The 24,445-nt window shown below is 42.1% G+C and overlaps 1 protein-coding gene across 1 annotated transcript in view; it reads left to right on the top strand.

Annotated features, from left to right (window-relative positions):
* The first annotated feature begins 424 nt into the window (after nt 1-424).
* The window catches only part of rhbdf1b (rhomboid 5 homolog 1b (Drosophila)), a 28,687-nt gene continuing 4,666 nt past the window's right edge, over nt 425-24,445 (top strand). The window contains exons 1-14 of the mRNA XM_054761321.1: nt 425-606; nt 1,192-1,314; nt 2,192-2,628; nt 15,053-15,281; nt 15,441-15,644; nt 16,025-16,147; nt 16,228-16,370; nt 16,786-17,028; nt 17,109-17,220; nt 17,308-17,382; nt 21,672-21,833; nt 22,408-22,508; nt 23,740-23,803; nt 24,187-24,281. Coding sequence (XP_054617296.1) covers nt 1,213-1,314; nt 2,192-2,628; nt 15,053-15,281; nt 15,441-15,644; nt 16,025-16,147; nt 16,228-16,370; nt 16,786-17,028; nt 17,109-17,220; nt 17,308-17,382; nt 21,672-21,833; nt 22,408-22,508; nt 23,740-23,803; nt 24,187-24,281 — 2,090 coding nt within the window. The 5' untranslated portion in view covers nt 425-606; nt 1,192-1,212. The remainder of the gene's footprint in view (nt 607-1,191; nt 1,315-2,191; nt 2,629-15,052; nt 15,282-15,440; nt 15,645-16,024; nt 16,148-16,227; nt 16,371-16,785; nt 17,029-17,108; nt 17,221-17,307; nt 17,383-21,671; nt 21,834-22,407; nt 22,509-23,739; nt 23,804-24,186; nt 24,282-24,445) is intronic.

Below are 24,445 nucleotides of genomic sequence, written 5' to 3' on the forward strand. Positions count from 1 at the left end.
AAAAATTGTAATCGCGGTACAGTCAGTATGTAAAGTTTGGACACCCCTGGTTTACGAGAAACAATAATAGATTGTCATGATTTACAAATTGTCTTTCACTGGACAGATTTTTTTGTGTGAACAAACACACACGTACACACGTAACATCTGGCCCATATGTGAGCTGAAGCGTACTTAAGGAGTACGGAGTCTGGGCGGGCAAATAATGTAGTATAGAACAACAATGTTAATCTGTGAGTCACGAGTGCTTTGTAAAAGTACACATAATTATACTGAAATTGCAGCGTTTTGCGTGTAAGTGGAACATAAATAACATGTTCTTATTTAAGTTCTGACATTGTTGGTCTGTCAGCCGCCGTCTTTGCTTGTGCTTTGCATGTGATATGTCACTTCCTGCCGGGTGTTGATGAACACACACCAAAGCATCACTGTCCAATCGGAGGTATGAGCCCCTGGCGGCAGCCATGTCATGTGGGCCATGCGGATTACATCCTCTAATCTGCCTGTCATGAAAATCCAAGCACAGATGTAAAAGAAAAGGCATCATGGAATAACACACGGATGGCTTGATGTTGGACCCAAGATGGGAAAAGACTGAATTAACTCGTAAGTGTTTCTATGCTGCATGCTATGTGAGCATCACCATCACAGTCAAGTAAAGGATGTGGTTGCAGATTGTTTTACTGGTTTTGACTTGCAAGGTGTTCATACGGATTAGCTCCCTTTGCGATATCTGAAGAGAGATACAGTACATGTGATTAATAAAACTCACACTGGCAGGAATTTTCAATATGTCTTTTTAATTGATGCGTGACATAGCAAGAAAAAAAAAAAAGCTAAAAATCCCCTCTTGCTCTTTTAGAAACTTTTTTTTTGGTTTTGCTTTCACTTTTGTGAAAGTTGCTTGATTGCTCACTCTTACAGACTTAACTGTCAGTTGGTAGCCTAACCTGACCTAACCTTTATGGTAGGTGTTTTTGTGACTGACAAAGACAGAATGCGGGGGTACTTCACTGAAAAAAGTGAGTAGCACTGATCTGTGACACTGGCTGAACACAGCATGTCAATCTAAGAAAACAGGTTCTCCATTGGCACAGCTTTGAGGATGTGTCCGAGCCTCACCTGATGGAATACAGAATCTATGATCACAATAAGATGACCTCGCTTTCTTTTTATGCTTGTGTTTTCCAGCACGGTGAGCGGCAGGCGTTAATGAGCATGGGTGAGCCAGACACCAGAGAGAATCCGCTATGGCTCAGACTGGACATTCCCATCATCCAGTTGACACCCGATGACACGTCTACTCATAAGGAGGTAAACACATAACCACGGGTCAGCATTGCTGGTTTTAGTAGCACTGGTAGTACTTTGGTGTAAGTAACACCTAATTAGCTATATTCTTTCTAGCTTTATCTATCAGGGTGCACCCACGCTAGGCTACGGACATCATGCCGGACTTGGGCGCAATTCTTGGGCTCCGGCCTTCCATTTATTTTGATTACGCAAGGCGGCTAATACCATTAACAACTGGCAAGAGGCGCAATCGCATTAATTGTATGACATGTGTACTTTGCATGCTTGTGCGTGAACACGAATACCGTGCACTTTGTGTCTTGTTTTGAGTCGTTCTATTTATTTTTTATCAATGCCAGGTTGCAGTTATCATTAATAAATGGCGGAAGGTGCGATCACATTAATTGTATGACACGTGTACGTGGCATCCCAGGACTTTGACATGGTGTATTATTTTGAGCCACACTATTTATTGTTATTAATGCAAGGTTGCAGTTATCATTAATAACTGGCGGAAGGTGCGACTGAATTTATTTTATGACACATGTACGTTCCATGCCTGTGCATGAACAAGGGTACTGTCCGCTTTGTGTATTATTTTGACTCGTTCTGTTGACTTTTTTGACGCAACGTTGCGGTTATCATTAATATCTGGAAGGAGGAGCGATCACATCGACTGTATGACATGTTTACGTTACATGGCCGTGTGGCTCGGAAAGTATACTGAAATTAAGTGCGGATCCGAGCATTCACAGGCGTCAAACTGAGTCAAGGTGTCAAGAGTGCCCTAGCAAGGCATGGATTGCCAAGTGTGAGGGCATCCTCAGATAAAAGGAAATAAAAGTATTACCTAAACTACATACGTTTACATCTAATCTTAGCTTGTGTTTTGTTGCAGCCACTAAAACGCCAGCGCAGTGTCAGCACGCCGGGAGCAAATTCTCAGGCCTGCCATGCTGCCTTAGAAACATCTAAAAACTACCTCAGACCTCCACTGGAGAGAATGCCGTCCTTCGCACAATCCAAGGGGTTAGACACACCCTCACACTACCAAACTGTCTCCTCTGCAAATTTTGTTTTACGAAACGCTTTTTCTTATGCCTATGTCAGTGTGTCCTGCTTTCATTTCTGTGTTGTCCTTGATATTTTTTTTTCTGCCTTCTCTTTTTTTTCACAAAGTGAGTGTAGTGAGAAAAAAGTACACTTTGAGAGAGTCAACACAATTCCCCCTAAGGGTCAGAGGTGCCCTAGGAGGGTGTCCACTGTCCGAAGACGGTCTTGCATCCCCAAAATACTGACTCAACGACGGTCATCAATACCCAAACAGATTATCAGGTACAGAAATGTACAGAAACCTTGGTTCTGTGTAAAAAAGCACTGGTGACTTATTGCGAGGTGCATGTATTACGATATGTTTGCTGATTATTTTAATAACTCGTAGACCCAATCTTGTGTATTGTCTTGTCTCGTGAACCGAGTGTATCGTAACACCCCTAATATCTATACAGTCATGGAAAAAATGATTAGACCACCCTTGTTTCTTCAGTTTCTTGTTCAATTTAATGCCTGATAAAACTAAAAGTACGTTTGTTTGGACAAAGATAACAATAACAACAAAAATAGCCCATAAGAGTTACATTTTTTGGCAGTACAATGCTATAGCTATTCATGTAAGATCTTAAGTGATTTTGGTTATTATCAAGAAAACCATGGAAGTTGCCAGATATCAGCTCTTAAATTCAACTCTTATGAGCTATATTTGTTATCATCATTATATTAGGGCTGTCAAAAATAGCGCGTTAACGCGGTAACTAACATATTTCATGGCAAGCCAGCTCTCTGTTATGACGACAGACGGCGGCACAGCGTAGCTCCCCACAGAGTCACACAGTGTCTGACGCTCTTTTATATTTTATATTTTATATATTTTTTATTTATTCTTACCTGAACACATCAACAGCGGTGCAATTCCAACACCATTCATGTATCTCCTATTCCAAACACACGTCTCTAGTCCATTCATTGCAACAGCACTTCCTCATTGTCACGAGACAGAGCTCGAGATGCGTTCATGACTCTCCGAACATCACAATAACGTCTTTATTGTGCATGTATGGGTGGTCTAAACAAACAGAAATGCGATGAAAAGAAGTGGATATTCTTACCACGCACTTTGTAACTCATAGGAAGTACAATTTGCTGAATTTAAGTGTCCTCGGAAATCCCAGAAAATTCACTGAAAACGTCAATTCAAGTTAAATGACGTGGTGTCTTTGAATGCAACTCCTCATTGCTCATAAAAACACAGTTGAAGTCTTATTCAAATATTCTGCCAGTCAAAAAACAAGTGTTAGGTAAATGTGTGCCATCTCCTAACTGTATTTAAATTTTAAGTTCATTTGGCACTGTTAATACATACAGTAAAAATGGTCATATTTCAGACATAATGGTAATAGTGTCATTTATTTTGAACTTGCATACAAGTTACATTGGAATACGTCACTTAGTAGGGGAGAATGAGGACAGTTGCAACACTTTTTACATTACTCTCAATTACTCAGAGATTATTTAGACTAGGCACACCAAATCTTTACATAGTAAACCTACATCTGTCTGCTAAATACCCGTACCATTTAAAGATGGCTACATATAACATATCAATCTCAATATTTATTTGAATAAAAAAAATTCAGACGTTGCAACTGACCCCAAACCGGGGAACAGTTGCAACACCGATCAGGGATGGTTGCAACATATCAAAAAACATTAAATTTCACCAAAATGTTATGCTTTTTGTTTAAATAACCACAGTATAAAATATTAAAGTATTAAATAAGTTTAGTTTTGTGTAAAACATAGGCCTACTTTGAGTCAATGTGCAAATGTTACGGATGCTATAAAAACTCAATATTTCAGTTTGGGACAAAAAGAATAGAATAATTTGGAGTGCAAAAAATATTGATTAAACATGTGAACAAACAGTGAACAGTTTTAGTGAACAAAATTCACATTGTTTTCATTCTTCTCTCTTCTTTTTTTTTGGTTTTCTTTACACTTTTCTTTGTGGTTTGGTGTTCTTGTATTCTTTTTTGCCTTCCTCGGTTCAGATTTTTAATTATTTTGTTTATCATTAGCATTATTAATATTTATTATTAATAATTATTAATATTAGGATAGTATGACAAAAATACAGCTCGTGAAAAAAGCTACTTTCATACCTCCAAAACAACTTTGTCTTGATACAGTAGAAGCTGGACCAGATGCGCAGTATGGCCACTTTCTTCTTGGCGAGTAGAGGGTCTAACTGAGCATGTGCGGTATGAGTGTCATCACTCTAGCATGTTACTGATTAGACAAATAAGGCTTGTTGCAACCGTCCCCTGTTGCAACTGTCCCCAGTCTCCCCTACGCTTTACTGTCCTACATGTCCAAAAAGGAATAGGAAGAAGCAAAGCTTATTTAATCTTGGATGGATGGAACGGAAGATGACGATTATTAATAATAACTACCACTAACTTATTGCAGTTACGGAAGGTGGATATTATCATTAATAACTGGCAGGAGGAGTGATTGCATTTCTTATATGACATGTCTATATTGCAGCATGTGGAAGCGAGCGTACAGTGGACTTTGTGGATTATTTTGAGTCTTTTTATTACTATTTAGTATTTATTTATTGATAACTGGCAAGAGGAACGAACGCATTGATTATATAACACGTGTCGTGTGTTGTGGTGCACATTTGCCTTTGTGAGAAAATGTACTGTGGATTATCATTTATTATTTCTGTTCGACCCCGTATTTCTATTGCGCAAGGTGGCAGTTAATAATAACTGGCGAGAGGCGGGGTCACATTACGGTAATTATACATCTATGTTGTGCGACTGATGTGCGTTCTCCGTATAAAAGAGGCTAAATGACATGCAAAAGTGGAATAACCGCTTGCGAACGCACAGTAACACTGAAAATAGAAAACAAATCCTTTTCCTTAGCAGCAGTTGTAAATTTGGAGATGTGATTTTTAAAAGATACACTTTTGTGCGTGTGTGTGTGTGTGTGTCATGTCCAGGCAAGACTGTCCCCACCTACTTTTCTTCCTAATGTGTGTGATTCTCTCTCCCTCCTTTTTAATCTTCCTGTGTTCTGGAGTGCTGGAATGTTAGCGGGAGAACCTATGTTTACACACACTCCTGCACAACAAGGCGGAGTGACACACATGGACTTCATTCATAGTGTTTTGCTGGGGCTCTGGAAAGGGAGGCACATTGACTTGACAACAAACAGAGACACTTCCTGTTCTTTTGCCAGGAGGTTCGATCCTTTTTGGGTGGATACTGGGAGGCCTGCCACATCCATACATGCTCTTTCACACGTTCAAACAGAAACCTCTGTGCTTGTGTGCTGGTGGGACAAGGTCAGAGCTATAAGGATCACCCTGCGCTTTGTGTGCTGAAAGAGGAGGAGTCCAGCTGCTGGAGGCCTGGGATTTCCTCATCTCATTGCTGAGGCCAGCTTTTCTTTAACCTTTGATTGAATGAGGCTCAAGATGGATGTTCCACAGAGTGTGGGCATGTGGTGATTATCCCCTCCTTTGCATCACAGCGATCAGTGGAAGATAGTGCTTGCTTGGAGATCAGGAAATCCCCTTATGGAATCTTCTGTGGATCTGTTTGGATTCACGGGGTCTGGGTCGAAGGGGCATTTCTAGGACACTTTATTAGACATGCTGGCAATGGAGGTGAAAAAGCTCCACATTCCCAGCTCAACGCAGGTATGAGCCATAGCCTGGACCCTTCCTGGGGCTCTGTCAACAGGTGAGTATGCAAGACATGGATTGAATTTGACAGCAACGTACTGTAGATCAGAGTCAACGCGTGGTTGTGATGATCGTCTGAAGCTGTTTTGTTAATATTGCGACCAGCTTGTTCAGCAAATTGAAAATGTGATGAACAGTCTTGTATGTTCACAGTTTTCAACTAGTGAGGATTTCTATTCGCAGTTCCAGCTCCTTCCTATAGATTTTCTATGGGATTAAGGTCCGGAGACTGGCTAGCCACCTCCAGGATCTTGATGTGCTTCTTTTTGAGTCACTGCTTGGCTGTCTTGGGTCATTGTCATGCTGGAAGACCCATTCATGACCCCTCTTCAGTGTGTTGGCTGAAGCCATGAGGTTCTAGTCCAAGATTCCACAATACATGGCCACGATCGTTGATCCCTAAATACGATCAAGTCTTCCTTTACTCTTATCAGAGAAACAGTCCCAAAGCAGAATGTTTCAATCTCCGTGTTTGACAGTATGCATGGTGTTGTTGGGGTCATATTCAGCATTTCTGAGTTGTTGCGAGCTCAGTTTTGGTCTCATCTCACCACATCATCATCATTCACCCGAGCCTTTGAGTCATTCAGAGTTTCACTGGCAAACCTCAGACAGGCCCGTACATGTACCTTCTTTATCAGGGGGACATTGAGAGCGCTGCAGGATGTCAGTTTATTACAGCAAAGTGTTTTATTGGTGACTGAGATCCCAACTCCCTTAAGGTCATGAACACGCTCCTCCTATATCATTCTGAGCTGATCCATCACCTTTTCAGAATCATCCTTACGTCACAAAGTGAGATGCCTGAGATTGCCTGTTGTCTCGCATTTCTTCCATTTTGTTTTTTTGTCTGTGTTTCACCAAATTTCTTGATGAACAGGATGGACTGGAATAATTTGTAAGCTTCGTCTATGGGAGTCATTATGCTTGTTTGTTTGTTGGCAGGGGATCAAATACTTTTTAAATACTCTAGGGGTGTCCTCGACAAAGGATTTTCATTGTTGAATCTGATTCGTGAGATTTTGTCCAGAGTCGCCGAATCGTTGAATGTTGTGTTTTGCTTTTTTTTTTTTAGCGCACAGGATCCCCACCGATAAAAAACACAAATTCATCTTCAATATTTTTCCTCTCAAAGAAGAAGACTAAAACACTCAGATAAACAAATAAACATGGTAGGTGTGCAACAACAGCACCTTTTATTTATTTAGTGACACAGAAAGCTAAACAAACAAAACTGAAACACGGTCGCTGTCGGCAAATGGAGATGTGACACATCAGCATAGTGCACATAAAATACTAACAACACGTTGTATCGAGAGAACAGGGCAGCCAGAAGCCAAACAAGGCTGTGAACTATGGCATTGCTACTACAAAAGGAAATATCGTAATATTGAAGTGATAATATCGTAATATGGCAGTCCAATCCATCCTACCTTGCTGTTCACAGCGGTGTTCAGTGACGTGTGGCTGTTTTTTCTATCTGAATTAAACAGCTGCTTGCTACTTGTTGACGTCCAAGCAGAAGCTGCAGTAATTCTACATTTGATCAGCTTTACTTATACGATTTGTCACATCAACCCACATACTGTAGATGTTCGGACTTGTCTGCACCCTTAATCACAGGACGCTCATTGCATTTGGCTCCGCTCCAACTTTCGGTTCCGTTTCATAACACACCTCATACATTGAAAAAGATCTGTGTTGACAATTTAGCGACATGGTTGCTATATTTAGTGAGTAAAGGTCTGCATGTAAGTGATTCTTGCATCATGCATTTATTCTGTAATTAAATACAGGCAATCAAAAAAGGAGAGTCGTGATGTCGGTCACGAACGAATCGGTTCCAAGAGTTGGCTCTTAGAAACAAACGACAGGAGACGGTTCTCGTGGTTGGGAGCCAATTGGGAGCTGATTTGTTTTTTCCTCAACTTTTTTTCTATTAAAGGCGAATGCCATTGGTTAAGATGTGCAGTTCTCTGTGTCCACACTGAGCAGGGGGAGGGGCGGGGTTAAACATGCTGTGGTGCTCTTAGAGCTGATTCATTCGTAAGAAATTTGCATGAAGAGATTTGACCTATTTTGACCTAATTTGTCTATTGAGATGAGTCTTTGCCTTCCTGGCAAAACATACATGGATGTCCAAAGTGTGGCGCAGGGGCCATCTGCGGAACGTGCCTCATTGCAGAAATATGAAACCCAGCAAAATTGGAAAAATAGAGCAATCATTAGCTATCATCCACATACACTCCATATACATGCACACAGATATACCATCCTCTTTTATTTTATTTTATTTATTTATTTATTTTTTTAATTGCATCATAGACACTATCACACCTTATCACATACACGGGTGGGGCGGGCTGGATTGGGGTGCCTCGTGCACCTCGGCATCTGCCCGCCAGGGTCGGCGGTGTGGCCGGGGGCCTGGCCGTCGCGGTGGCTCGCCCGGGGCGGCCTGGCCTGTGGGGTGCCCTTGTCTGGTTCGCCTGCCCTTCCCTGGGGTGGCCCTTTGGGGCCAGTTGATGCCGGGGCTTGCGCCGGGGGGGGCGGCTTGCGGTGCCCCCCCTGGACTGACACGTGCCGCGGGCGCCTCTGCGCTCTTGGGGCGGGTTCGGCGGTCTCCGGGGGGCGGTGCTGGTGCTTCGGGTGGCCCGTGTGCTGTCGCGGCGGCCGGTGGTTGCTGCGCTGTGGCGGCTGCTGGGGCGCCGGGCCAGCTGGTGGGTTGGGGCTTGGTCATGCTTGCGGGTACTGTGGGCCTGGGTGGCGGGGTGGGGGTGGGGGGGCGGGTGCCCTGGGGCCGGGCTCGCTGGGGGGGGTCGTGCTCTGCCGGGCGCTTGGGCGTCTGTCGCCGTTGCGCTTTGTGCGCTGCCGGGCCGCTGTCTGTGTCCTCGCCTCCCCCGGTCTGTCTGTGGGCTTGTCGGGGGTGGGGCTCCGGTGCGCGGGTGGTGCGCTGTCGGCTCTGGTGGCATGTGGCTGGTCTGGCTTCTGGTGGCTTGTGGGGGCCGTCGGCTGGTCGGCTGCTGGTCTCGCCTTCTCGGCTCTGGTGCTTGGCCTCCCTGCGGCTTGGGGTGTGGTGCTCCCGCTCTCTCTTCGGGGTTTGCTGGCCCGCGGGTGTCGGTTGGCGCTGTGTGGTGGTTCGCCTGGCTGCTCGCCCGTTTTCCCGCCTGCCTGCTCGGTTTCCCGCTCTCCTCCTCGCTGACTCCCCTGTCTGCCTCGCTGGCGGCGTCCTACCGCTGGGGGGGTGTGGCCAGGTGTCTTCCTGCTCCCCGGCGGTCTGCGCTCTCCGCCCCTGGGTTCTGGATCGTATGTCTGGGACCCCGGGGTCCCCGGCTCCGCTGCTCCTTGGGTTACCAGCGGGGGATAGGGTGGGGCTTCCGGGTGTCGGGCAGTCGACCACTGTGTGTGTGTGTGTGTGTGTGTGTGTGTGTGTGTGTGTGTGTGTGCGCGCTTGAGTAAGTAAGAGTGTGTATGAGCGTGCGCATAGGGGTGTGTTTGTGCGTAGGAGTGTTTATGTGCGTGTGTGTGGGTGCGTAGGAGTGTGTATGTGCGTGCGTGTGTGTACTTTTATTTATTTATTTATTTTAGCTATTTATTTTTTTTTTTGGGGGGGGGGGGGGGCATACAGGGGTTTGATCCGTGGGGTCAGGTGCTGGGCGATACATCTCTGCCGCCCGTGCCTCCGCCGGGTGGGTGGAGGGTGTGCCTCCTGCATCCCTTGGCGGGGCGGCCCTGTGTCGGGGGTCGGGCGGGGGTTGGCCCGGGGCGGGCCGGGCTCCGCTCCCTGGGGGTGGGGGTGGCGGTGGGCGGGAATTGGCGCTTCCGGCGCGGGCGGGCTTCTTTCCGGCTGTGGAGGCGTCTCTGGGCCTGCCGGTTTGTGGCCCCCGGTACCCGTCTGCCTTTGTGGGGTGTGATCTCTCGCTGGTCTCAGGGGTTGGCAGTCCTCCGGCCCGCTGGCGCCCTGTCCTTGGCTGGGATTACCTCTCTTCGGCCCCTTACTGGTCTTCCCGGGGGGGGGGCTCTCTGGGCTGGCTCTTGGGGCACTGATCTTTGTGCTGCCTGCCCCTATGGGCCTGGTGGCCTTCTGGCGGCCGGGGCCCGGCCTTGCTATTTGGGGCGGGGCTCTCTGGGAGGTGGAAGGCGGCCCCTTTCCTTTCATGCACTCTCAGTGACAATCACACGCCCACACATTCCTGCACCTTTATATATATATGAAGTCTTCCTCACATACAGAGATACCTGTACATATGCACACTCACAGTACATACGTACTTCCCCACATTACTCACTGAGTTAACCAGGGTGTTATTATGTTGTTGGTTTTATTACAGCGACGGTGATTTCAGCAGTATGACTATATATATATATGTGTGTATGTGCGGTATATATGTGTATATATATATATATATATATATGTATATATATATATACACATACATATGTATGTGTATGTATGTATATATATGTGTATATGTATATATTTTTTTTTTTACAATGATGTGCATTACAGTAACTTTGATTCTATTCACTATCATGGATAATCATTTCATTACTACAGTTATGTGTGACTGTTTCAATGCGGTATTATCATGGTGATCACTATCATAATTCATCATTTCATGACTGCTATTGTGTGCGACTGTTTCAATGCAGTATTGTCATTGTGATCACTGTCATAGTTCATCATTTCATGACTGCTATTATGTCTGATTGTCATTGACAGCTTTGTCATTGTGGTTGTTGATATTGATTTGTCCTTTATCCTTGTTCGTCTTTATAGTTGTCACGGACATTTATTTGCTGATGTCGTTCTGTATGTTTCTGTTGTTCTGTCACAATTGTTGTTGTTGCTGCTGTTGTCCTTGTCTCTTGTCTCTCTTTTTTTTGTTTTTGTCCCCTCCTGCTCCGGTCCGGTCGCTCCAAATTTGCTTTATAACAAGCATCAAGGTCGAATAAATTTTGTATGACAGGGGAAGTGTATATCACACTTCTCTCTGGCAGAGTAAATCTGTTGAGCACTTGACGGCATTTAGGTATACAATTCTATCTGCTTTAAAGGCTGGACAGGACAGGGGTAAAAAAAAAAAAAAAAAAAAAAAAAAAAAAAAGGAAAAATAGAGCAAAAAGGCATAATGTAAGCTACAATGTCGATACTAATAATGAATAAAAACTGTCTTTATGTATGTAAATGCATGTATATGTTTTTTCATTATAATTTTTTAAAACAATTTAAAATTATATTTTATAATAATGATATAAAATATAATATAATAATTTTATAATAATGATATTAATAATTATAATAATAATTACAATTATAATAAACAGTGGTTTATTTGGTCTCAAGAAATGTAAACAATAATATTGTTTAATAATAATAATAATAAAATTGACGGTAAACAATAATATTAATGTATATGTATATGTAAGAAGCTGCGGACACAAGTTGTACTTTCTTTAACCAACTTTACATCTTCTTTTAAATGTTGCATTGTTCATTTAAACTAGTTGTTGCACTGTGAGATTGGAAAAAAAAAACAGCTTTTTGCTTTTCTGACCCTTGAGGGCTGCTGTACGTCACTTTTTTTTTTTAAATGCAGTTTGGAAATGAATCTCAACATACATTATCTGGTTAACAAGTTACATCATGTTGGTTTAGAAATTAAAAGTGAACAGCAACTGTGAAAAGCAGGATAGGTTGATTTATCACATGTCGTCATGTTTATATCCTGTCAGCCCTACCTGGAGCAAGGTGGCTTTAACTCTTATTTAAATTTACCGTAGTCTTGCATTTGCGTATATTGCATTTTCACATACAAACTAAGGTGTACTTGTTGGTGCATGTGTGCATACCTGCTTCGTTGAGTGTGTTACGTTGCACTAATCAAGGTTGTATGTTTTGGGTTTTGCAGTAATTATTATTATTATTATTATTATTATTATTATTACATTTTGAAGACATTCTGAGCAACCCTTGCTGTGTTTCCTCCTCACCCTGTATGCAAACGGCTCCACCAGCTGGAGTCCTTCATGAAGGCTCAGTGTTTATTACCGCACTCCAAACATTTCAGGAGTGTGGCCTCCTAGTTGATAGATATGTTCCCTTTTTTTGTACTAAAAGTGACTTAAAGCACACTGTCTTGTCAGAGGTTGTGTTTGGAAATGGAACACATTAGCAAGCAACTGTAAGGTCTCAATCGTGTTTTGTGTGTGTACACAGCGGAGAGAAAATCTATTAAAACTAGCGGAGGCAAGAATATATTTTTGGCGCTGATGCACAGTGGAGGAAAACGTATTTTCAGGCAATACCGAATATAAAACTTCTCATTATATGTTGACATTTTGCAAGAATAACTCCCAAAAGTATTATAAAAATAGCCCTGCTGTATTTGCATGTATGTATTTTCTGCCAGTGGCATAGTCAAAGCAATTAATACCAGGAGTGGGACAAAGTCAGTATTTTGCGAGTCTCAAGTAAGTCTCAGGTCTTTAATTTCAAGAGTCAAGTCATGAGAATTTTTCGAGTCGAGTCCAGTCGGAAGGGTCCTTACAGGTCTTAAGCACAGTTTATAAAATAAAGCATATTATTTTCTTAATATAACATAATACACATACATGGGCAGGATACTTGCAAAATACCGTGTAAGCCACTACTGATTGATTAAAAACAAATGAAAAGACACAAAAGCTACACCAAGGACAGTAAAAATGAGAAAGCTTCCTCCGTCGTACGTAATTTACTATTTTGCACAGACTTTGGATAATAAAAGCAACAATTATAATAAAGTGGTATTATTGCTTTGAAAACAATTTTCATTATTTTTTTGTCTATATTTAGCCTACCTGTTTCATTTAACTGTGTCTCCTTACATGAAACTATGGATCTTTTTGCTCTTTGACTATGCACGACTGGTATGTGGTATGTTCTTTTAAAGAATACGATTCAAATAGGCTGTGTGTATATTATATTCGTTTATTATATACACCACAGGTGTCAAACTCAAGGCCCGGGGGCCGGATTTGGCCCACCATATCATTTTATGTGGCCCGCGAAAGCCTATTTGCCATATTTGTATATATATTGTAATTTTGTTATTAATATTCATTTTGTCTATACTTTTTTAAGATTTATTTTTCATTATTTTACTTTTTTACTATTGTAAAATTCTATTTATATTATTGTATTTTTATATGTATGCTGTAATTTATTTTTTTTTACTTTGTCCAAATATGTTTAAATACGTAACAATTTTAATAAATAAAAAATATTTTCACAATAATATAAAAAATGTTGTATTTAAAACATATTTTACAATAATTTAATAAACATTTATTGTTCCATTTACAATAAATAATAAAATAATATATTAAAGTAAAAACAAAACAAAAACAACTTTATTTTTTTTAAATCAAAAAGACAATCTTTCTTGCTAAATGTATTTGTTGTCAATATTGACAGAAAACCTTATATTTTTTTGTTGTCAAATCCAATTTAAAATGAAATTTTTTATTAGTTATTAATGAAAAATTAATGTAATAATTAACGAAATTGTAAAATAGAATTATAAAAAGTGGCCCTCTGAGGATAACCATAATTGCGATGTATTACTTACGTCAATTGATTTCAGGTAACTTACTTTCGGTGTCACAGTTTGTAGCCACAGCTTTTTTTTACAAGGGAACATGTACTGTTACGTCAAATGGATGCCAAGTTAGACTTACCCAAAGCATTAAGTAAAAAATGACATCAGCCCAACTTACCGGTCTTTGTGTAATTTTAGGTATTGAACAAAGTTCAAAGTTGGCACTTCTCCATCTGTTATTCTTGTATCCCCCCCAGTGGTCCACGGTACATGCCTGTGGCTGGCTGCTGGCCTGCGCTGGAACACCTCCACCCCCATTTCCAAGACTCAGAGTTCTTATGTTGTAAAGTGTGCTTATTTGTGCCTACTGTATGTTGCCAAGGTTTTTTTCTAGTCCCACATTGCACTCCCCCATCGGAGCATAGTTTGGAGATGCTTTTTCCTTCTCCCCTCTCCTCTTGTTCTCCCCTTTCCTCTCCTCCTTTTATCGCCCAGTCATCCTGTCCCGTCTACCCCCTGTCATATTGTATGGTATGTTGCATATCTACGGAGGGGTGATTTCACAATTTTGCTTGTACGGTACCTCTGTATAAGTGACAAATAAAGGCCATTCTCTCTCTCTCTCTCGTACTGCAGGTTTTGCACACAGGAAATGACCTCATAATTTGCAAATGCAAATGAAATTACCCTGGTAACATGTTGACACATCCCGGTGTTACTCACAGTCACCCTCCAGGACTTTGGTGCTCACAGAAATGTAATCCACACCCTCGTTGTTTGTTGTCAAACCTACTTGGACGTTAATAGATACTTTCAATGAGGCAGATTCTGCGGGAAAATTTGGTGTCTTGCTGGAAATGAGATGATAACGGACATGAAAGTTGAATACTTCGAATGGCGACACATTTTATTGAACACACTCACTGAAAATCTCGAGTATTTTCCAAGTCAAGTCAAGTTCAATTCAAGTCCGAAGTCACTGATATCAAAGTCCAAGTTGCAAGTCCTTGATGATATGAGCAAGTCAAGCCCAAAGTCATCAAAATTGCGACTCGAGTCCGACTTGAGCCTAAGTCGCATGACTATAGTCTAGACCTCTGGTTAGTACTACCTGTGTATGCTCCGAAGAACACCATTCCTACTGTCAAACATGGAGGTGAAGCATTCTGCTTTGGGGATGTTTCTCTGCTCAGGGATCAGCCATAGAATCTTGGATGAGAACGCGGGTTGTGTATCGGCCTTCCAGCATGACATTGACCAAGAACATATGGCCGGGGAGCAGAACATTTAACTGTTACCAGTCGGTCTTTCCTTTGTGCCTCTGGAATATTTCATTTCATTGAGTACTCCCTCTATTCAGGGGTACGGCAGACTGGTTCGGGGTGAGCAAGGACAGAGACAGCACCCAGCGATGGAGGAGGAAGAGCGTGCAGCACTGCAGCCAACTCTACGGGGGCCTAAAGGCTCAGGTGATGAGGAGTATGGAGCTACCCAGCCAGGACAACATCTCACTGGCCAGCACCGAGACCTCTCCTCCCCTTTACCTCCTACCCCACCATCCCAGTCACCATCGCTATGGCATGCAGAGGGTAGGGCATTGCATGAGCCTCTTTCGACCAGCAATAGAGTCATCTTTTCTCCTTCACTCTCTTAACTTGATGGTTCATCAATTCAACCTTCAATCTAACATGTTCTGTTTTTGGTCGATGATTGGCAGAAAGTAAATGAATGTTTGTGCGCACACGCAGATTGTGGACCCCCTGGCTCGAGGTCGTGCCTTCCGTTTGGCGGAAGAGGTAGACTTAAACGTACTGCCAACTCCTGTCACCCCATGTGGCGCCTCGCTCTGCTCCTTTTCCAGCTCCCGATCAGCCCTCAGCAGGTTGCCACGGCGACGCAAACGGGAATCCGTCGCTGTCATGAGCCTTAAAGCTGCTGCGGCACTAATGAAGGTCATTTCTCCTGCTCTTTGGATTACACACTTCAGTCAAATCACTCTCCTGCCATTTACCGTACCACACTTTGGTACACTCTGTGGTTATGTATGCATAGGACTGTTATGTAAGACAAAACATCTTCCAGTAAAGCACAGATGACCGTTACTGGCCTACTTTCACATATTCTTTTGCTTTTACATGCTTTATTGACTGTATCTTCAGAGGCTTTAACCAGCAGATGGTCCACTTTAATGCCCATATAGATGTTGGATAGTGGAATTTTCCAGAAGTGTACCATTTATCCACTCACCATCAGACACACTAAACCTAACCCTAAGGAAACACTGTCTATGTTTAACAGTTGCATCCCTTGATGTGCACTGTGTACCATACAGGGCCGCACAGTAGGTGAAAGCACCACAGGTCGATGTCGAATGCGGAGTTTCCTGCCCCCTGGTTTCTTTGAAGACGATCCTGTGGACTTTCCTGATGATCTGGATACATCTTTCTTCAATGGAGTGCGTCTTTGCTTGAAATCGCTACACAGCCTCTCCCTGTTAGATCGAAGTGTTTTATGACTTTGTTCCTGTCTGCTTAGGAGGGCCTGCAGGATGAACTGTCCAGTTACGCCGATGAGGTTTTTGAGACGGTATCAGAGGCTGCACGTCAAATGGTTGATGAGGGCGAGCTCACAGGAAGTGCGTTGAATAGGAACGAACTGGAGAGGAGTCACCTGATGCTGTGAGTGTTTGTAGGACAACAACAGAGCATGTAAATTGAGACAAGTGGACAACATCAGTGCATTTTCTGTACCGCTCATCATGTTCACAGTCACAGGGTCTTCGCCAGTCAATTACAAGGTGATTGTGTTGGGCATGAGCCTATTCAGCCGCTCAAAAGTCAGCTGTGTGAACCACTATACTGTACCAATGGCCAAATCGGCAAACCAGAATGTCATTCAGTTGAGCACAGAACTGCACCAAGCATCAGTGTCCATGACCTTGCCTTACTGGTAGTATAGTGGTTCACAAAGCTGATTTTTGCTCTCAATGTACCACATAAGCATGAAGCTGCAATCACAGCAATCACATAATAGATGTGGATGGATGATGTGGAGTAGCATTATTATGATATAAGGATTGTCTGTTCTATCCAGGCCATCAGAGCGAGGATGGCGCAAAGCGAAAGATGGCTCGCCAGTCCAACCTAAGGTGCATTTGAATCAAGACGTGGTGAGTCAACAGCGCGGACAAAGAATCGCAGTTCCTGTTAAAAAGCTGTTTGCCCGAGAGAAGAGGCCTTACGGGCTCGGCATGGTCGGCCGCCTTACCAACCGAACATACCGCAAGCGCATCGACAGCTTCGTCAAGAGGCAGATTGAAGACATGGACGACCACAGGTGCGATAACTCATAAGTTATTTATATCTGTTTGAAAGTTTCCAGCAAGCCTGAAGTTCACCTAAAACTCTCATCACCAGGCCTTTCTTTAGCTACTGGATCACATTTGTGCATTTACTCATCACCGTTCTGGCTGTCACCATCTACGGCATCGCTCCTGTGGGCTTCTCACAACATGAAACCGTTGATTCAGTCAGTGAGCACTTCTCAACCAGCCTCTCAATCCTTGGAACCATTTAACATGAATCAGTCATACTGTTTTTTAATCACTTGTTTTAGGTGTTACGGAACAAGGGGGTGTACGAAAATGTGAAATTTGTGCAGCAAGAAAATTTCTGGATTGGTCCAAGCTCAGTAAGTTATTGTTATTTTTCTGCTTTGTCATTAATGATACAATTGTATAAGGTACATTTATATTCTTTAGCTATATATAGAAATTATAAATAAACAGTATATCATACATTTTACAGTGCAAGAGTCTCAAGTCTCAAGTTTAAAATCTTGACAAATATTGTCTTAATATTAATACTTCTGCTAAAAATGCTACTGTTACTACTAATAAATAATAATAAATAGCATGCATTTTAAATACACGCAAAAAACTCATGGATGATTTTTTTGTTTTTTTTCCAAAATGACGCCGAAGTGAGTGGCTGTGTTTTATGCAGCTCTGTGTAGTCTCTTCCTTTTTCTGCTCTTTTAAGTATCTATTCTATTCTATGGATATGGACTCATCACGTCAAGAGTTATCTATTCTAGCACATTTTTACGTGCCATGAGAGCGAGGTCCCACATCGGTGTGGTTCCCAGTTTAACCATTGAAGTAAAGAAGCCGTATCGAGGCTGTAGAGCCGGAGCTAAGATCAAAGCCAAGCGGCTAGCAAGAAAGTCGAGATTCAAGCCGGCGGTATCTTCTATGATCATGGAAAACGTGAATTCGAGCTGGCTGCGCTGACAAAGAACGCCAAGACCTTCAGGGAGTGCATCTTATTGTGCTTTACTGAAACGTGGCTAACCCTTAGTGTCACAGATGCTAATGTGGAGCTAGTGGACTTCAACACAGTCAGAGCGGACAGGGAGCGCAAAGGAGCTGGGCCTGCACTGTATGTAACAAACGGTGGTGTCATTCTGGGCATGTGAACATTAAGATATCCATCTGCAGTAGGGACATCGAACTCCTGGCTGTCAGCCTACGTCCCTACCACATGCCCAGGGAGTTCAGTCACGCCACTGTTATCCTTGTCTACGTAACCCCGCGCGCTGACGCGGATGCTGCATGTGATGTCATCCACTGCGCGACGGATAAACTCCAAACACAGCACTCTGAGGCTCTCGTCTTGATTTCCAGGGACTTTAAACATGTGACACTCGAAAGAACACTGGCTGCCTTCTAACAGTATGTGGACTGTAACAAGAGGGGCGACAGGATTATAGACCTAATGTATGCATATATCAACAATGCATACAGTGCTGCCCCGCTACCTGCACTGTGGAAAGCAAACGACAACCCGGTCCTACTCAAACCTCACTATACACCAAAAATGGGGAAGTTACCCATAACCACACGCTCATTCAGGAAGCAGGAAGCAGGCTCTGATAGACTGTTTCGAGACCACTGACTGGATGCATTGCAGGGCCCCCACAGTGACAATATAGAAAAAATGGTCACCTGCACCACAGACTACATCAACTTCTGCATGCGTGTTGTTGTGCCAGTAAGAACTGTACGCTGCTTTGCTAACAACAAGCCCAGGATAACAAGTGACATCAAACACCTTCTGAACCTGAAGAAGAAGACCTTCAAAGACAGTGACACACAAGCATTTAAGCAGGTACAAAAGGAAATAAGAGTCCAGCGAAGGGCAGCAAAGGAGCAGTACAGAATGAAACTAGAAGCGAGGACGCAGAACAACAACATGAAGGAGGTGTGGCAGGGAATGAAGACCATCACGGGCTGTAGCTCAAAGAGAGGTGCCCACATTGAGGGGGATGTGAGGAAGGCAAACCAGTTAATCCAGGTTTTTAACAGGTTTGACCAGCCCATCCCACACACAGCTGCCCCCCAGCACAGAAGGAGACACCTCTCCTCCCCCTGCCCCCCTTACACAACCCACAATAACAGCAGCTAAAGCAAGTGTGGAGCTAAGGAGGCTAACCTGAGTTTGGGGTTGGGGAGGGTTCCACAGCTGTGGAAGACATCCTGCATCATTCCAGTCCCAAAGAGACCACATCCTGGTGAGCTGACAACCCTGACATCGCATGTGATGAAGACCATGGAATGGCTGCTGCTCCATCACCTGAGGCCACCACATGCTTGACCCTCTGCAGTTTGCAGAGGGTGGGAGAAAGTGGGAGTTGAGGACGCCATTATCTTCTTGCTCCACCAATCTCTGGCTCACCTGGACAGAAGCAGTGGTACTGTGAGGATTATATTTTTGGACTTCTCCAGCGCCTTTAACACCAACCAGCCTCAGCTCCTGAGTAGGATCACACCTGGTGGCATGGATCACAGACTACCTGACTGGCAGACCTCAGTACGTGCGACTGGGGAATTGTAGGCCTGACACTGTGACCAGCAGCACTGGGGCACCGCAGGGAACTCTCTCCTGTTCCGTTTACCATGTACACGTAAGACTTTCAGTACAACTCTGAGCTCTGCCATATACAGAAGTAGGCAGACGACACGGCCATCGTGGGATGTAGCAGGGATGGACAGGAGGATCAGTACAGAAAACTGATCCAGGACTTTGTCAACTGGTGCGACACAAACCACCTGCAGCTCAACACCACCAAGACCAGGGAAATGGTGGTGAACTTTAGGAGACACACCCAGAACCTGTTACACACTTACAAATACCTGGGCGTGCATCTGGGTGTTAAACTGGACTGGACTGCCAACATAGATGCTCTGTGCAGAAAAGGGCAGAGCCGCCTGTACTTCATATATGCAAGAAGCTCTACCAGATTGTGGTAGCGAATGCACTCCTGAATGCAGCAGTGTGCTGGGGGAGCAACCTCAAGTAGAAGGACGCCACACGCCTGGACAAACTGGTGAGGAAGGCAGGCTCTGTCCTTCGCACTGAGCAGGACAGCCTGACGTGTGGCAGAGCAAAGGACACTGAGGAGGCTCCTTTCCATCATGGACAACCAGCATCATCCAATGCACAGCATCGTCTCCCAACAGAAGAGCAGTTTCAGTGGCAGATTACTATCACTACCCTGCTCCACTGATAGACCGAGCAGATCATTCCTCCCCCACGGCATGCGGCTTTTCAATACAACAGAAGGGGAGCAATAAAAACATACAAAGGACTGGACTTACAGTATTAAATCATGATGTATTACTGTTATGTTGTATTATTATTATTCATTACAGTATGTATTATTGCACTACAAACTTGATATGATCTGTCCCATATTTATTGGTTGATTTATTGTTATCTATTCTTATTCAAATTTTTATTTTTCTTGTCTGTCATGTCTTGCCTTTCTTTGCTTGATTCTATTTTGTGATTTAAGTGATGAAGTTCATTATGACATTTTTGCAGAGCTGCTGGAAGTATCTACCTATCTATCCATACAATTGCAACAAATAACATGTAATGTCACAAATGTCACAAAACAGAAAAAAAGACTGCTGTTTAACAAAATATTTTCATCAAAACTAACATTTTCATTGCAAAATTACTATTTAAATTCTAATTTTTTAATTCTAATAATATACCATTACAATACAGTATATTTGTACATCTATTCTAACTTTTTTATTTTTATTTTATTATTCTAACTTGCAGAGCTGCTGGAAGTATCTACCTATCTATCCATACAATTGCAACAAATAACATGTAACGTCACAAATGTCACAAAACAGAAAAAAAGACTGCTGTTTAACAAAATATTTTCGTCAAAACTAACATTTTCATTGCAAAATTACTATTTAAATTCTAATTTTTTAATTCTAATAATATACCATTACAATACAGTATATTTGTCCATCTATTCTAACTTTTTTATTTTTATTTTATTATTCTAACTTGTTTTTAAAAAGTTTTTTATTATATATATATATATATATATATAAAATCTATATATAATCTTTGAAAAGTTCATTTATTTCAGTAGTTTAATCAGTAAGTGAAACTCTTATATTCTATAGTAAGTGGAATATTTCAATTCTTAATATTTTGCTGATTGAATTCTCATAACATGTGAATTGTCAAAAAGTTCAATACTGTATTATCAACTACTTCTTAATCAGCAAAAGAACTGCAAAACACTCCCTGAGCCTTTAACTGGTCTCTTAGTCTGAACTGAACTCCTGTAATCAGATAACTTTTGCACCATATTGTAATTTATGTTTTGAATTATTCATCAAATTAGTGTCCAGACGGCTCTGTGTGGAGTGAGTACCCCGCCTCTCGCCAGCTTACCCTGCGACCCAGCTTAGGAAAATAAAATGAATGAATGAATGTCGTGTCCATTTGGACCTGTTTCAACTCAAGTTGCCAATTGTGGTTTCTTGCCCCAAAAGTACTAATGGTGAATAAAATAAAAAAATATATTTAAACTGACATGATTGTTGGAGGAGGTGTTTAGGCTGCATGACATTACCAAGCTCAACACCATTTTGATGTTTCTGCAAGGAGGCGCTGATTCATTTGGGAGCAAAGTTTTCCCCGTGCATGCGTCAGGATCAGGAGATCCACAGGCTGGTCCAAGAGAAGAGGGCTAAAGAAAGAGAGTCAGGATGCTGCGTGAGGAACGATCGCTCTGGCTGCTTACAGACCTCTCAAGACGAGTGCTCAGTATGTGAATACATGACTTGTATAAAAGGCAATCTGAATTCAAGAGCTATGCTGTACATATTTGACCAAAGGCTATGTTAGTATTTAATACACTGGCAAAATACCTGCAAAATGATTCTTAATAACAGTTCAGAACATAAACGGTTCTTGAGAACATGAATGGTTCTTCAAAACATAGGCTTTTCTTGCCAACTTCTTGCTGCCAGGTTTCTGGACTTTCTCTGACACATCATCGCTGGAAGTACTTCCAGCTTCTCAGCATGCCTTGCGGCACTTGATGTGTAAAAAGTTGTGTGCTGTCACTTTTATGTTTGCACCGTGATTGTATAGTTAGTGTTCTGTCAAGTGCTGCCCCCTGTTGATTTCACTGTGCGACAAGCCCACTGCAAGTTCAGTGTTGGCTATTTCTTGCCCAGTTAAAGAGATGGTGACCCCAGGTTTAGATTGACTTGCTCACCATGATAAGCATCACACCTCGCTGACAGCAGCAATGAATTCATTATTTATTTAACTCTAAATAGTAACACATGATTCAACTGACAATATTATTTCCTCTCTTCTTTTACTGCCGTAGACCACCTTGGCATTGTGGGTAAAGTGGCCTCAACACCCCAGTGCTACTTATCTGAATAATAAACCACGCCAATACGGTGCAGTCTGCCATCAGGATCCCAGGTAACGTCACGCTGGTGTGTATGTTTTCATCAAAATGTAAGTCAATCATTGTAAATGAAGTATATTTTGCTTTAGAAGGAGTAGATACTTACAAGGTTTCACTAATGCTGTTGGATAAGCCACGTGCCAGTTTGCTGTAATGCATTTTACATTATGCATATTTTATATTTGATCTTTTTTTATTTATGAATAGTATTATAGACTATTAAATAATAAAACTATTATATGGGGGGCGGGGGGTTCGTACATTATAGCAATCTAATTTATCTTATTTATTATGTATTGTGTAAAACTAAGACATGAAAAACATCAAATTAAAAGCACAAAATGAATGCCGACCCACCATCCACCAGTCAAGTTCCAGCCAAGTTTTTCCAGAAAGATTATTACATCCTGTTTGACGTGTGTGGTAAAAGGCAGTGCGCTAGCATGAATTAACTTGAGACAAATGTGCACATTAGCACTCAATAAGTCATCAAAACTTACCTTTATGCATTCCCACATAGTATCAGCATTTGAGACCAAATATGAGGTGAAAGAAAAATGATAAAAATACAATAGTAGTCTATCTGTGAGGCATGAGATAAAGTTAGCACACGCACAATGGACATCGTCAAGTGAGACGGATGTAACAGAGAGAATCCGGCCACTTTTCAAAATAAAACAGCAGAAAAAAATGAAATAATGGAAATTTTGTCTTTCTCTGCGGCCCGGTACCAAATGACCCACAGCCCGGTACCGGGCCGCGACCCGGGGGTTGGGGATCACTGATTTAAACCAGGGGTCCTCGACTGGTCTCATCCTGGGACGTACATTTTCCCATGGTCATTAAGTCGTGACCCACTTTTATATAGAGGCAAAAGCATGCAAATATATTTTTATTTAGAAATAGCATTCAAAATGTGTTCTCATTGACTAATCTTTCCATTTGTGATCTGAAACATTTAAGTGTGACAAACCAGTAAAAAAATAAGAAATTAGGAATATGCACTTTGGAAACGCTGAAAAAAGTCAGTCTTACAAGAATATTTTTGCAACATTATAAGAAAAAATGCAATACTTTGAGAATAAAACTTTTGTCTACAGTAAAGAACGGCATAAGTTTACAAGAATAAAGTTGTAATATTAAAATATATAATGTAAATCTCGTATGAGTTACCACAAAATAGTTTCAATATTATGGGGATAAAGTTACAATATTACAGGAATACTTTTTCTCTCTGTTTTGTAGGATTTGTCAGGAGCCTGCCTCTGTTTCGCCTCATGAGTGGCCTGAAGACATCACCAAGTGGCCAGTGAGTGCAATTGCATGTTCAACAAGCTCGTGTACTGTACTGTACGTTTGTTACAGATTTCAAAGTTAGGGTGCAGCAACACAAAATGGTACATGAAACTACTTTAATTGAACCCCAGAAAACCCTGCAGGCTCACTCAGAAGTAAATCATTTAAAAACCACAACTGGTATTAAGAGTAAAAAAAAAAGGTCTCAGCCTGAGCTTGAAGGCCAACTAACTCATAATGACTCATATGATTCAAAATAAGGAGCGTGTCAAGGTTGTGACGAGTATAAAGATATGAGTGGCGGAGATGTGACAGAGAATCGTGTCATGTATCATTCAAATCAGCCAACATGGACCAGTTTGTATTTGACAGTCGACATTCACGTTTCATCCGCAGATTTGCACAAGGTACAATTTTGGGAATCACACCAACCTCCCCCACATTGACTGTACCATCACGGGCCGGCCCTGCTGCATCGGAACCAAAGGACGGTAAGTATACGGTCTCAATAGTAGGTTGAACAGTTACATTTTTATATTTCATGACCTTCTTTTTAAAATTTTTATCTAATTATTTATGTTTCATTGCATCAATGTTAGAGATAATATATAATGTTAATTATTTTATTTAAAAAAATAGTACAGGATGGAAAATA

The sequence above is a fragment of the Dunckerocampus dactyliophorus genome, chromosome 2, assembly GCF_027744805.1.
Source record: "Dunckerocampus dactyliophorus isolate RoL2022-P2 chromosome 2, RoL_Ddac_1.1, whole genome shotgun sequence".
Classification (NCBI taxonomy): Eukaryota; Metazoa; Chordata; class Actinopteri; order Syngnathiformes; family Syngnathidae; genus Dunckerocampus; species Dunckerocampus dactyliophorus.